Below are 15,248 nucleotides of genomic sequence, written 5' to 3'. Positions count from 1 at the left end.
TGGCTTTGATTTTGCTTGCAGAAGTCTCCCCTAAATTATCACTGTCTTTTTCTCCTGTGACAGGACCATATGCCCAGAGGCAGCACATGTCCAACAGCAGCTCCATCACCCAGTTCCTCCTCCTGGCATTGGCAGACACGCGGGAGCTGCAGCTCTTGCACTTCTGGCTCTCCCTGGGCATCTACCTGGCTGCCCTCATGGCCAATGGCCTCATCATCATCACAGTAGTGTGCGACCACCACCTGCAAACCCCCATGTACTTCTTCCTCCTCAACCTCTCCCTCCTCGACCTAGGCTCCATCTCCACCACTCTCCCCAAAGCCATGGCCAACTCCCTCTGGGACACCAGGGACATCTCCTACCCAGGATGTGCTGCACAGCTCTTCCTGATTGTCTTTTTCCTTTCAGCGGAGTGTTCTCTCCTCACCGTCATGGCCTATGACCGCTACGTGGCCATCTGCCAGCCCCTGCACTACGGGACCCTGCTGGGCAGCAGAGCTTGTGTCCACATGGCAGCAGCTGCCTGGGCCAGTGGGTTTCTCTATGCTGCGCTGCACACGGCCAATACACTGTCACTGCCGCTCTGCCAAGGCAATGCCCTGGGACAGGTCTTCTGTGAAATCCCACAGATCCTCAAGCTCTCCTGCTCACACACCTACCTCAGGGAAGTGGGGCTAATTGTGGCTGGTGCTTCTTTATTATTTGGCTGTTTTGTTTTTATTGTTCTGTCTTACATGCAGATCTTCAGGGCTGTGCTGAGGATCCCCTCTGAGCAGGGATGGCACAAAGCCTTTTCCACGTGCCTTCCTCACCTGGCCGTGGTCTCCCTCTTTCTCAGCACTGCCACGTTTGCCTACCTGAAACCCCGCTCCATCTCCTCCCCATCCCTGGACCTGGTGGTGGCAGTTCTGTACTCGGTGGTGCCTCCAGCAGTGAACCCCCTCATCTACAGCATGAGGAACCAGGAGCTGAAGGGTGCAATGTGCAAACTGATAGCTGGATGTTCTTCTAAAGCATTAAAATGATGAATAGCATTTATAATGTAGTTCATCACAGACCCTGACTCTCTTCTGAATTTTTTGTAGTTACTTGTGGTATTTCAGTTCTGATAAAGTTGTCATCCCCATTCTAATTCCTTCTGTGATTTTCTTTTCTGAAGGTGCCCTGCTCTCTCCTCATCTAACAAAGCCAAAGGGCCATTAGGAAACTATATTTTGGCTGGGATTCTTCCTTCCAAGGCCTTTCTGGAGCTGCAGGGACAGTTCCTCTGTCCACAGACGGAGGGGAAAAGGTTCCTGGCATGGCAGCAGTACCAGGGAACACCAGCCCTTGGCTCTCAAGTGCTGTCCTTCTTCCACTTCCACACTCTCCTTCTGACCCCATGCCTTGGTGTAAGGCCTGAGGGCTCTGGCAGCTTGGTCACCGCCGTGCTGCGTGGCAGTCCTGTGAGCGCAGGCAGGGGCAGGCAACGGGCACTCTGTGACGGTGCTGGCCTCCATAAAATGCTATGGATTTGTGGAGACCACCTGAATGCAGCACTGCAACGTGCTTCCTTGAACCGAGGTCCCCGTGCCCGTTGCTCATGATGAGGGCCATCTCCGAGAGGTGCCGAGCAGGGCGCGACACCCCCGAGCTGAGGTGCTGCCAGCCTCTGGCAGGGGCAGCAGGAGGCCAGGTAGTCACTGTGCCTGCTGCAGTGCTCTGCCTCCGCATGTGCCAGGGACGGGCTCGTGCCTCTGAGCACCCCTGTGTGCGTGAGGCTGGGGTTCAACCACGGCAGCAGTGCATGAGGCCAGCTGAGGTGGGGACACCTCCCAGCACCTGACCGTTCCTGTGTGTGACTGCAGGAACAAAGGCCACTGTCCCAGGGAGATTCATCTCACCCGCCTTGGGCAGGCTCATTGCAAGTGCCTCGGTCTGATCACGGCACCCTTTCTGGATGGTGCCCTCAAATGTGTCCGAGCAATCAGGGAGGTTCTGGGGTCCTGGCAAAAGGCAGACATCCAGCCTTTGTTCAGGAAAAGCAAGAAGGACAATTGGGAGAAATACAGGCTGGTCATCCTCACCTTAGTGTCTGGGGAAATGACGGTGGAAATATTCCTGCAGCCATTTCCAGGTAATTGTGGGACATCAAAGGGCTTGCTGCACCCATACGTATTGAGGCAAGAAGGGGATGGTTTGTACCTGCACCTTTGCAAGGGTTTTGACTTTTTCTCCTGCACTTTCTGTATAGGCAGATGGGTGACTTCGGGAGTGAAGAAATGGAGGATACTGTGGGTGGAAGTTGGCTGGGGGCTTGTGGCTATGTCTCGAGCTAGCTCAACAGCGTCAGGGAGCGAAACCCGACCTTGGGAGAGAGACACAGTTATGCTTGTTGGAAGGAAGCCATGGGAGCAAGAGGAGAAACTTGAAGATAGAGAGTGGTCTGCAGAGCTTGTGGCCTTGTAGGTAAAGGGAGTTGCTGAGCTGCTGTGTCTGTAATAAAAAAAGAGCCCAGAGTGGAAAATTGCTGAGCACAATTACAGGCTGACACGTCAGCCCCCTGCAAAGGTATAAAAGGCTTGCTTGATTATTGATTAATAAAGTGTCTTCGAGGTGTCTTCAGGTGTCTTTGTGCCTTCGATCCTCTCCCAGAGTCGGTGCATCATACGCCACAGGGGCTCAAGACCAAATGTCACCAGTGGTCAAGTCCTCCTGGTGGCCACTGACTAGTGGCATCTTCCAGTGCAAGCAGTTGGGCCAACTGTGTTGAATGTCTTTATTGTCTCCCAGTACAAGTTGACACAGTGGCTTTTCAGACCCTTCTGTGGATGATGCCAAAGTGGGCAGAGCCCTTGAGCGATGCTAACCAGTTCACCCTGCCTTGAGCAGGACGGCTGGACAAGGGCATTTACAGGGGCCTCTCCCAACCTGAGATATTCTAGGACTCATTGACTCACTTCCCTGGAGAGCTCAGTTGGGATGGGATAGCAGGGGGAAGAAGGGAAAACAGAGGCGCAGAAGCAGAGACAAAACATGGTCCAGTAGAAACAAAGCAGTTCCTCTGGGGAATGTTCTCTCAGCCAAATGGTAGGTAGGAAATCCATGAGATAAATTGGCTGAGAGAAGCTTCCCTTTATCTGCTGGGTGCTGGGCCACGGGGAGGGTGACGGCTGAGGACGGTATCTCGTGGTGAGTTGTGTCCCAGGGACTCACATTCCAGCAGGAAGCCAATGGCTGTGACGGGGGCAGTGAGGCCAGTTCTGCCTGCGGAGGGGACAGGCCACCAGCAGCAATGTGCCTGGGAAAGGGGCGGTGAGGTCACCTCTGCCTGACACAGCGCGTAGGGCAGCCCCTGACTCATGGCTGGGACACGTGCTGTTAAGCTCCATCTGCCAGTGTCTCGGGCAGGCCAGCAGAACCAAGGGGCTTCTTTCTTGCTTGTCATGTCGCTGCTGCCTGAGAACATGACAGCACCGCAGCAGGCACACCGCTTGCTCGTGTCTATGCGAGAAGCTGAAAGGCTCGCAGCCTTGGAAGAGTGCAGTGAGGCCGTGGCATGGTCAGGGGAAAGGCCACAAGGAGGGTGACGGGTCGGGATGCCCGCCTGAAGGGTGGTTTCCCAGGTGGTGGAGTTTTCCTTGGAGGTAGGGAAGAGCAGGGGGGAGAAGCACTGCCACCCAGTGCAGCTGGGAAAGTGGAGACTGGAGGTCAGGAGGAGGAAATGTCACTCAGGGGCTTGTGCTGTGGGGGGGAGACGTCGTCCAGAAGGAATATGAGATCAGTCCATGTCTGTGTTTGCAGGAACAGCGTGTGAGGGTGGGCAGACATCAGTGCATGTGTGGCAAGGGCAGGGTGAGAGCAAGGTGGGGAAGCCAGATGGGTGCCTGTGGCCTGCCGGGGAAAAGCAGCAGCCGTGGGACAGCGTAGGACAACGTGAGACGGAAGGCAAGGGGCATGGGCAAGGCTGGAAGTCACCAAGAGAACCCAAGGGTTGTCCCCTTGCGTACGGCCATTGCCTGTGCCGTACAGAGTGCAGTTTATGGCACCTGCAGTGTCCTTGGCCATCTCTTCCTTTTCCTGTGGATCTCTTTGTCACTGCCTTCCCCAGTTCAGCAGCCCCTCGCCAAGGAATAAACCACCCAGCAGAAGAGTGAAACCCAGTGGGTCTCTCTGTAAGGGGTGGTTGATTCTGCCTGTATCTCCGCAGGTAAGTTGTTCCCCACCGACTGTTCTCCAGTGTCTCAGCCAGTCATATCAGGAAAAATCCCTCCCCGTGTACATCTACCCGACCACCTTGGTGGTAATGCTTTTTGTGCTACAGGGCACATATCCAGCACCACCCAGTGCCCAGTGGAACGTTCCAGTACCTACTGCTAGTTAGTTCTGACAGCTTCATGAAATGCATTGGGCAATCACAATGTGGGTAGGGCCCCACAAAGACCAGAGTTCCATTTTGGTGTGTCTCAGCTTCATTTTAGTAACACACTTCACACTGAGTGTGGATTCAGTGTTGTCCAGGTCTGGAGGTCAGTCTCGTTCCAATGAGTGTATTTTGGTCTTAGCCACAGTTACTCCCACGAGTCCCCAATGGGATGGGGATACCAGCTACAGGCATTCCTGCATGAGGACATTCAGGGAAATGGGTACCTACCCAACAATCACTCCTCCTAACAGCATTTATCGATTCTTCAACAATTTTCAAATGAGTATTCCATGTCCATGACTCCTCCTGATCCCACCCAAGCTGAGGATTTAGCATACCACATCACAGGCCAAATTCTATACATCTGTAAAACATGTTTCAACATATATCTACAAAGGAGAGACAAGTAGCAGGCTCCAGCTTCCCTGTAGACAGCCCAGTCTTATCTGGGGTCACATTTCAGTCATTCACTTATATGCTGAATGGCAATAATGCAAGATACCGAACCTAGAACTTCATGATTCTGGAGGTAGTTTCAAGCATAAAGGTTTTTCTTGCTTGACAGTCCATTCTGGTGATGTGGCTGCTTAAACCCTGCTATGGCACGTCCATGGAGTGACTCCTTCAGGCTTGACAGCAGCGTAGGTGCTGAGCAAAATCTGGAAAGGTCCTTTCACTTCTCTTCAACGGTTCATCCAACCACGTTCTAAGATACACACAATCTCTGGGTCGGTAGTGATGTACAGGCATGTCCAGGGACAGATCTGCGCTCACAGTGACGTACCTCTGGAGAGAGGACAGGACCTTTCATAGAGACTGAACATGCTCTTTTAAGCCATGTTTCCCTTCTATTATTTTGGGATTCACTCCCATTTCTGTCACCTGGCAAGGTTTACCATGTATCCTTTCCAAAGGACTAAGTCTCTCCTTCCGTTTACGCTGGATCCTGTATCTGTAGCAATGCTGAGGGAAAAGCATCTGACTGCTCTCTCTGAGGTTCTTGTCAGATTTTACTCATCTGTCTTTTCAGGCTTTGCTTCATTCTTTCTACTTTCCCGCTTGATTGAGGTCTCCATGGAGTGTGGAGATCCCATTTTACCCCTCCTAGTTTAGCTAAAAGGTGAAGGGCTTCTACTACCAAGTGTCGACCCCTACCCAAAGAAAGTCCTATGGGTACCCCAATCTCAGCATAATCTCTGAACTTACACTTACGATATTTCTTATTGGTGCGACAAGGGAAAGCTTCCAGCCAGCCTGAAAAAGCATCTGCCATTACTAAAAGGTACGGATACCCATTTTGCTGCAGTAACTTGGAAAAAGTCTAATTGCCAGTAATCCCCTGGGCTTTGTCAGCCCTGGGAAAGATCATTGGGGTAGGTGAGGTTATTCTTCAGGTACAACTCAGGCTTCTTCACTCTGCTTTTTGTTTTCCCAGTCATGGTACATTTAGAACTTGCCCTTTCAAGGCTTCTACCAAACTCTCAATTCCCCAGAGAGTTTCGTGGTGCTTCCTTTTAACCAATTCACACATAATTTCCTCTGTAAATGTTAGTTGATGCGAAGGAGTCACCCATCATCCGTGATTTGGGTTGCCTTCAGTATATTAGCCAACTGATTGTTTTCTGGTGGATCCTGTGGGCTCTTAGGCCCTACTTTCTGCCGTTTCTCTGGCAGGACTAGCAATATTTGACTTTCAGCTGCTTCTTTCCTTGCTTGATCTGCCACTTGCTGTCCTATATGCACCGAGCTATCTCCAAGGTGCTGCACTTTACAATGCATAATTGCCAGCACCCTGGGTCAACTGGTCACCTGAAATGATTGTTGGGTCTTTGCCTCATAATTTGACGGGGGATCCTTGAGACGTTCAGAGTCCTCCTTCTTTCTTTCTTTCCAACAGCCTCATCGGCATGGTCTATTCCAAAGGCAAATTTCAAATATGTCCATGCATTAAAAAAGCCTTGTCTGTTCGTAATAATCCCAGTGCCCTTAGTAAGGCTGTGAGTTCTGCCTCTTAGGCCCACGTGTCAGATGAGAGGGCTTTGGCTTCTCTTCTCTCTCTGATAGTTACCACCACATATCCTGCTCTTTGGGTCCCATTTCGCACAAAAGTACTACCACCTACAAATAAGTCCCAGTCTCCATTTTCTGTTGGCGTGCCTTTTAATTCCACTCGGCTAGAATATACCTCTGCCATTGTCTTTAAACAATCATGAGTTGGTTCTTCTTTTCCACTGAGATCATGTCATTTTTGCCCAGGTGTCAGTTCCTGGGCCTCTTGCATCGGTAATACTGTAGCTGCCACCGTGCACGGACAGGTTGGCCGTCCTTTACTGACACTGTCCAGCTGTTTGGAAAAGCTCCCCACGGCTCTGCTCCATGGTTCCAGGCTCTGGGCCAACACTCCTAAGGCAACGTGTCACCTTTCATGCACAAAGAGTTCCAATGGGTTTTCTAGATTTGGGAGGCCTAGAGCTGGAGCACTCATTCCAGTCCGTTTCCATTCCGTAAAGGCATCTCTGCACTCCTGAGTCCAGACAAGGAGGTTTCCCTTTCCTCCGACACCTTCATATAAAAGCTTGGCAATGAGTCCCAAATTCGTTATCCGTAAGTGACACCACCCGGCCATTCCCAGGGATGCTCTGAGCTCTTGTTTTCATTTGGCTTCTGGGATTTGACAAATGGCCCTTTTCCTCCAGCTCCAAGACTCTGCTGGCCCAGGCAAATTGTAAATCCCCAATTGGTTGCTTCTTCTGGGGTGGTCTCTGCCTTTTCCCAGGGTACTTTGTACCCTGCTAGCCCCCAAAGTTTAGGAGGTCCTTGTTATAGAATCTTCTTTACTACTGGTTGCTAGCAGTACGTCACCTACCTATTGCAGCAAGGCGACATTTTCCTACCTCTTTTGCCAGCTTTCCAACTCACTGGCTAATTGATTTCCAAAGACTGTAGGACTATTTTTAACTCCTTGCAGTCATACAGCCCTGCACAGCTGGGTTTCTCGACCAGTTTCAGGGCTTTCCCATTTGAAACCAACCGACTGGTGACTGGCAGCAGCCAGCACAAGGCAGAAGAACGCATCTTCCATCTCATACAGTAAACCATTCCTCATTCTCCTTCAGGGTGGTCAGGAGGGCATACGGGTGTGCTACTGCCTCATGGACATCTTGCACAGTTGGATTTATAGCTCGTGAATCTTGCACCAGTTTGTATTCTTCTGAATTTGGCTTCCTGACAGGTAATACTGGAGTGTTATGTTCTGATTGGCATTCTCTTAGTAACCCCAAATCTGTGATTTGTTCAATTAAGGACTGCAACCCTGTCCTGACTTGTAGTTTAACTGGGTACAGCTTTTGACTTGCTGGTCTGCCATTTGGCTTCCACTGGACGATTACTGGTTCCCCTGCTTGGGGTTGCCCTGGTGTTCCTGAAGCCCATACAAGAGGTATTGCAGCATTTGTAACTGCTTCTGGTATCTGCTGTAGCTCGGCTTCCTTCTGCAACATAAAAACGTGGGCATCCAAATCTTTATTGTCAGGAATATGGTTCCTTTGAGGAAGCCCAGGTGGCACCTCAGGTAGATTTGGTTTCTGTCAACCAGCAACTGAATGCCAGCCCTGCAGTGCGTCACGGTCTGACCCAAGTTCATCCAGCTGGTCCATGAACAGGAAGCCCATCACAGTGGGGGTTCCAATCACCTGGCTACTCCCACACTCCACTGGTACTTATTCCAACAATCCCTTGCTCAGCCCCGTGAAGATACCATCAAAGAACCAGTGCATGGTTCTCACAGTGTTCCTGGATCACAGCATATGCAAACTGAAGCACATTTTCAGCAGCACCATGTCCTCCTGGAGGTCAGCCTCCCCTCCCCCACAGGCCTTCAGGGGCCTCAGCAGCACTGCAGCTAGCCAAGCCTTCTTCTGCCAGGGCTGCAGAGCCCAGCACTGCTTTTCTGGCCTTGCAGAGGGCAGGGCTTCCTCTGCTGGTGCACTTAGATTGCCACCGCCACCCACTCCAGCAGGTCTCTGGTCTCCAGCACAGCACGGGCACACGCTGGCTCGGGGGCGCTTGGTACCAGCTTTGCCCGAGAGAAGCCTGAGCTTGGCCCCAGCGCTACGGCTGAGGTGCTGCAGCCCAGAAGCGCACCGATGGCTTGGGCCTGGGGCACAGGCAGGAGGAGCTGGACTTCCACATGCTGTCATCGTGCTGGATATTGATGGAGTAAATCATGATATTGATGAAATAAATCATGACGGGTGGTGGGACGGGTCACAGTGGTGCGGCAGGGAAAGGTGTGGGCTTTTCACGAGGGACAGGCCAGGAAGCTGAGGAGGGGATGCCCTCCGTGTGCAGGCACTTGTTGCACGTGCGGATCTCCTCTCCGGGGTGTGCAGCAGGTTGGGTGAGCCCTTGCAGGAGAGTGTCAGCGAGAGGCCGGTTAGTGTGCCATCCTGGTGGGAGACACAGCACCCGCACTCAGGGTACGGCAGCGGAGAAAGGCTTATCTAAGCAAGCCAAGGAAGTCTGCAGGTCCATGATCCCAGCTCTTATTGGGGACTTCATGACCCTGACGCCTTCTGGAAGGGGAGCACAGCAGGATACACCCTGTCCAGCTGGTGTCGGGGGTCTCTTGAGACAAATTCTTTGCACAGGCGTCAGGCCAACAAAGGTGACGCTCACCTGAATCTGGTCCTTGCCAAACAGGCAGTGCTGCTGAGGGATGTGAAAACCAGTGTCAGCCCCGGCTGTAGTGCTCATGAAATAGGGGGAGAAGACTTTAGCCTCTTCAGGGGACTTGTAGTGGTAGTCCCATGGGCAGCAGCACTCAAGGACAGCAGAGCTGTGTACGGCTGGTCATTCAGGAAAGCATTTTCCAAGCGGAACTGTCCATACCGAGGAGCAGGAAATCAAGCAGACATGCCTAGAGAGATCCTTGGCTAAAGAAGGAATTCCTCAAGAATCTCCAGAGAGAAAAGGAAGCATCCTGGAGGTGGATACAAGGGCTCAAAGAGGAATTTAGAAATAGGGATGTCTTCAGGGAAGCCAAAGCCTGCTTAGTATGGGGTCTTGCAAGATGTTCAAGGGCATCAAGAGGATCTGTCACTACTTGCAGAACAGTTTAAGAAATAAACGAAGCCCCTGTGTGGCCACTGCTGAGCTTAGTAAGAGCAGGTCTAGATAAATCTGAACATCCTCCAGGTCCTCTTTGCCTTAGTCTTCCCCAGCATCGTGTCCCAAAGCTTTGTGCCTGAAGGCAGGACTCTGGAGGGAACCAGCCAAGTGTGGATGGGGATCATGTCAGGAGTCATTTGACCAAATTCAATGCTTCCCACTCCAGGGAGGTGGAGGGGCGGCATCCCAGGGAGCTGTGTGAGCAGGCCGATGTCCCAGTGAGGCCATTCTCCATCCCCACTGGAAGGTCACAGAGACTGGAGGAACTTCCTCTTGACTGGAAGCACCCATGAATCTCGTGATACCCAAGAAGGACAAATTGAAAGTCCTGCCCCTAAAGTGGACCGAGGCCCTGCGATGACACAGGGCAGGGACTGCCTGGCTGGGTCCTTGGTTTGCATTCGGCAAACTAGGAGCCATCAGGAAAGGTGACCAACAGCCTCCTGGGCTGTATGACCAGGAGCACAGCCACGGCAAGTCATTCCCCCCCTCTGCTTCCCACTTGTTTCCCCACATCTAGAGTACTTGTCTAGCACTGGTGCTCCACAATAGCAGAGAGACATTGGCACGCTGGAGCCATTTCAGTAAAGAATCACAGAGATGGTCAAGGCTGGAGCACGTGCCCTGTTAGATCAGGCTGAGGGAGCTGGGCTGGTCCACCCTGGAGAATGGAGGGCTTTTGTGGGAGGATGTAAGAGCCTTGCGTTGCCTATGGCAAGGTTTCCAAGAACTCACTGTGGTACAAGGCAGGAGCACAGGAAGCAATGGACTGAAGCAAGAGCGCTGTCCTCCTTCTTCACCTTCAGCCTTTAGCTCGGGGAACCACAGGCTGCACAGACCCCCAGTGGTGAGGGGTGTGCCATCAGTTCGAGTCCTCTTGGGTGACATTTCTGGCACCTGAGCGGGTAACTGTCCAGGTGGATTTTCCAAGGGTAAATCCTGCCTCGTCAACCTGACAGCCTGCAGTTGTGCGTGAGGAGCTCCACAGTGGATGTCATTTCCCTCAGCTTTACAAATGTCTTCCCATGGTCTCCCTCAGTGTTCTGCCCAAGCGATGCCATGACACTCTGGGTGCAAACAGAAAGAGATGAGTAAAACACCAGCTGGATGGTCAGGCTGAGAGAGCAGTGGGGAAGGGCTCACACCCCACCTGGAGGCCACTGGGACATACTGGGGCAGTGTGGGCACCACAGGGGACTCTCCTGCTTACAGTTTAAGAGCTGTAAAGATAATCCAGTGGAAGCAACTCTCACAGTGTCTGTCGGTGGCACCAAACTGAGAGGACCATCCCTGTGCCCTAGGGATGCCATGGAGGGGAACCCTGGCAGGTGGGGTGGCCGCCCTGTCAGGAGCTGCACAGATGCAGGAAGGACCAAGGGCAGAGCCTGCACCTCCCTCGGGTGGACTAACACCCTGCAGCTGCAGGGCCTGGGACCTGCCTGGCTGGGCAGTGTCTGTGCAGAAAAGGCCCTGGTGGTGCTGGGGGACAGAAGGCAAAACACAATCCCAGCCCGTGACCTGGTAGCAGAGGCAGCCAGCCGTGCCCTGGAGCGTATGAAGAGGTGCCTTGACAAGGGAGTGCGGGAAGTGATTGTGTCTCCGTGCTCATCCCTCGTTAGACCCCCTGTCCATGACTGTGTTCATTTTTGGGCCCTGACTGGGGAGGGAAGGAGGGAGGGAGCAGCTGGGTGCTGCTGGGCTTTTGGCCGGAGACAGCCCATTACAACAAGGAAGGTGTGTATGTGGGAGGGAGTTGAGGAAGGAAGGGAGGCAACAGAATGTCCCCAGGACTTGGAGGGCCATGGAGTCATTTCATTGGCCACCCCATTCAGAATGAAGCTGGGAAGTGAGCCTGAAATTCAGAACCAACAAGGTCAATAGACAGGCCAGGCTGTTCCTGTGGTTGTGCCTGGAGACCCGCACACCTACAGCACAGGTTGTGCTGGGGCTGAATCTCCTGCCTGGCTTCAATGGCCTCCCGAAGCCACGGACAAAGCTTTGGGTGGAGGCCCCAGGTGAGGCTGGTCAGGGCCAGGAAGGCCTAGGGATGCTCTCAGGGCCCTGCCCCCATGGGATCCCACCTGCCAGTGCCCTCAGCAGGCCAGGTTCTCCTTCCCTCCTGTCCTGGGCTGTGCTCTGCTGCTCTCCTTCCCCATGTGCCTGGGCATCAGGGACACCACAACTGCACACTACTAGAAGCAAGGTGGCCCTGGTCTTCAAATCCCTGAGCAGATTGTTGTCTTTGGGGAGACCCAGGTGCAGGTGAGCATCAGAGTGGGCAACCTGTTTGGTCTGAGGAACTTGCCCACAAGCCCCTGGACTCCTGGCATCCTTGCTTACCTGTCCTGTCAACACCAAGGAGACTGATTCCCCCAGAATAAACCAGATTATCTCACCCATTGTTTCTCCTGCCATAGTATCTCACAAACCAAACATTTTTTTAATTGGCAATAAATTAATCTTTGCCAAGACCTCACATCTCTGGACATGAAAAGAATCATTAAGAGATCTCTTTATCTTTGCCATGAGCATTGCTGGTTTATTTTTTTCCTTTGTCCTGTTGAGTCAGTGCAGCGAATGAGCAGCTGAATGTTTGTCTCACCACTGGCCAAGGTTAACCCACCACAGGACCACATCAGGACTGCTGAGCCCACAATGGGGCTCCCAGCACATGAAAGACCCTGACACATCAGAGAAGTCCTGCAGAGGCCAGAAGGATAGTTGGGACATGGAACACATTATGGACAAAGAGAGGCTGAGAGAGCGCAAGAGTATTATTTGAGAAATTGTTCTGAATGAAAGACTGGAGCGCTGGACCCAGGCCAGCTGGTGGGATCTCAATCAATATTTGTTAGAACACCATGCCATGAGAACATGATCTTGTTGGAGGTGTCTGACAATGGCCTTCCCTGAGAGACCAACTGTGGCAAGAGCTATGGGACTTGTGTGTAACAAGTGTCAGTCGGAAGGTGGCTCCCTTTATATTTAGAAATGGTGATGGAGTTGGGTATCGCTGGGCAACGGAGGAGGACAGAGGTGACCATGCAGCAGTGGTCCCTAATGAGGGCTGGGGTATATGACCAGGCTTGGAAATGAGCAGTGTTTGGGAATTTGTGGGGAAAATTTCCCTTCTGCAGCTTTCTGAGGGTGTGCAGGGAACACGGCACAGATCTGGCCCCTCAGTCCCGCTCCTTTGGTGCCTTGCTGGCTTCACCATGACCCCTGGGTCTGCACCAGGACCACCCTGCTGTGTGCCCCCACCCTGCACACCCACACAGCTGAGCTCTCACTGGTGTTTCCCTCTCCCTGGCCCTTCCCAGCCCAGCCCCCCCACAGCCCCCAGAGCTCTGCCCACCTCCCCTGCCCTCTCCCCAGCCCAGGCAGACACAGCAGCCCACGCGGGGCTGGCCCCATGCAATTGCCCACCCAAAGGGGGCTGCAGAGCTCTGGGCACTCACCCCATGGCCATAGACCATCACAAGGGCACAGGAGATGCTGGTGGGCAGAGAGGGGTCTCCTCCTGCCAGTCAGCCCCAGGGCTGGCACCAGCCATGGCATGAGGACACAGAGGCCATTGCCTCCCTCTGTCTGCTGCTCCTCTCTCACAGGGACCCTGATTGCCCACTCCTGGCAGCCCCTCGGGGCCAGTCCCTGTCCCCAGCACCAGGCTGCTGGCCTGGGGGCTCCCCAGGCACCTCCTGCTGCACCAGGGACACAGCAGCCTGCCCCAGCTGGGGCATCCACAGAGACACCTGCTCTTGCCCAGGGATGTGGTCTCAGGCATGGCCCTGAGCAGGCGGTGCTGCTGTGCAGGGCAGCGGTGCCTGAAAGCCCAGGGAGATGGTCCCAGGCACATCCCTCTTGGTCACCCACCATTCCCATGGGCACTGGGCCCCCACACGCCAAGGCTCAACACAGGCCCATGCCCTAACGCCTTGCCCCATGCCCTCCTCCCCTGAGCCATGGAGAACCCAAGATCAGAGACGTTGTTCAGGAAACAATTCCTGCAGCTTGTTCCTCAGCTTGGCTTTGGAATTAGTGCCAAAAGTCCAAACATTGGAACTGAGAAATCCTCCTTTTATTACAGAGATGTGAGCCAGGAGTCAAGGTTAATTGTCCACCCATGCATATGTACAAAGAACACCAGGTCAGACAGGCTGGGTTCCCACGTGCAACAGATTCAGACATTTCTAGAAAAACAGGAATGTCACAAATAGAATGCTAAACCCACTGGAGTTTCCAGAAATGAAGTGGAAATGCCTTGTGAAGGGACATGGATAATTTGTTGCTTCTGAGAGACACCTGACTGCATCAGCTTCTTCAGTGCGTCCTTCAGCTCCTGGTTCCTCATGCTGTAGATGAGGGGGTTCACTGCTGGAGGCACCACCGAGTACAGGACTGCCACCACCAGGTCCAGGGATGGGGAGGAGATGGAGGGGGGCTTCAGGTGGGCAAATATGGCAGTGCTGACAAAGAGGGAGACCACGGCCAGGTGAGGGAGGCACGTGGAAAAGGCTTTGTGCCGTCCCTGCTCAGAGGGGATCCTCAGCACAGCCCTGAAGATCTGAACGTAGGACAGCACAATGAAAATGAAACATCCACAGACTAAACAGGAACTAGCCACAATAAGCCCCACTTCCCTGAGGTAGGTGTGTGAGCAGGAGAGCTTGAGGATCTGTGGGATTTCACAGAAGACCTGTCCCAGGGCATTGCCTTGGCAGAGCGGCAGTGAAAAAGTATTTGCTGTCTGTAGGAGGGAGTTGAGAAACCCACTGGCCCAGGCAGCTGCTGCCATGTGGACACAAGCTCTGCTGCCCAGCAGGGTCCCGTAGTGCAGGGGCTGGCAGATGGCCACGTAGCGGTCATAGGCCATGACGGTGAGGAGAGAACACTCCGCTGAAAGGAAAAAGACAATCAGGAAGAGCTGTGCAGCACATCCTGAGTAGGAGATGTCCCTGGTGTCCCAGAGGGAGTTGGCCATGGCTTTGGGGAGAGTGGTGGAGATGGAGCCTAGGTCGATGAGAGAGAGGTTGAGGAGGAAGAAGTACATAGGGGTTTGCAGGTGGTGGTCGCACACTATGGTGGTGATGATGAGTCCGTTGGCCATGAGGGCAGCCAGGTAGATGCCCAGGGAGAGCCAGAAGTGCAAGAGCTGCAGCTCCCGCGTGTCTGCCAATGCCAGGAGGAGGAACTGGGTGATGGAGCTGCTGTTGGACATGTGCTGCCTCTGGGCATATGGTCCTGTCACAGGAGAAAAAGACAGTGATAATTTAGGGGAGACTTCTGCAAGCAAAATCAAAGCCATTTCCCACAGACCATCCCCCCGTCACACACAGACATCCCTCTCTTTTCTCGGAGACCTTCCTGCAGCTGTGTGGCTGCAGCCCTGCTTGGTGCTGGCCGTGTGGGTGATGAAGAGCAGGGCATCTGCCCACGGGCTCTTGACCAGCCAGCCCCACTCTGCAGCAGTGGGTGGGGGCAGGGACCAGTCCTGGTGTTTAACTTTGTCCTCTGAAACCAGTGCCAACGCAGAAGGGCTGGTCAGCGTCTGCAGCGCCAGTGCTAAGGAACGGGAAGGGTGAAGGCATTGTAAGAGAGCTTGAGTTTTTTTCACAGCTCCCCCCCCATCTCTCCTGTTGAGTATTTTCAGATGTCAGAAAAGCAGAGCATTTTT

General features: G+C 53.4%; 2 protein-coding genes across 2 annotated transcripts; one reads left to right on the top strand and one right to left on the bottom strand.

Annotated features, from left to right (window-relative positions):
• Positions 1-461: 461 nt before the first annotated feature.
• LOC129783481 (olfactory receptor 14C36-like) lies at positions 462-947 on the top strand (the record flags this gene model as incomplete). The annotated part of the gene is made up of 1 exon (XM_055793439.1): positions 462-947. A coding segment is annotated over one exon (486 nt), but the record flags the coding sequence as incomplete, so codon positions are not given.
• A 12,834-nt stretch (positions 948-13,781) lies between these two features.
• LOC129783462 (olfactory receptor 14C36-like) lies at positions 13,782-14,840 on the bottom strand. Its single transcript, XM_055793425.1, has one exon. It carries the CDS (start codon positions 14,790-14,792, stop codon positions 13,782-13,784), a length of 1,011 nt encoding a protein of 336 aa, XP_055649400.1. The 5' UTR covers positions 14,793-14,840.
• Between the last annotated feature and the right edge of the window lie 408 nt (positions 14,841-15,248).

Source organism: Falco peregrinus, unplaced genomic scaffold (assembly GCF_023634155.1).
Source record: "Falco peregrinus isolate bFalPer1 unplaced genomic scaffold, bFalPer1.pri scaffold_42, whole genome shotgun sequence".
Taxonomy (NCBI): domain Eukaryota; kingdom Metazoa; phylum Chordata; class Aves; order Falconiformes; family Falconidae; genus Falco; species Falco peregrinus.
Note: the sequence above shows the minus strand (reverse complement) of the source record. Positions and strands in the feature narration are given on the sequence as shown.

Coding starts and splice junctions, on each gene's coding strand:
- LOC129783462 (XM_055793425.1), bottom strand. CDS start 14,792: ATGTCCAACAGCAGCTCCATCACCCAGTTCCTCCTCCTGGCATTGGCA.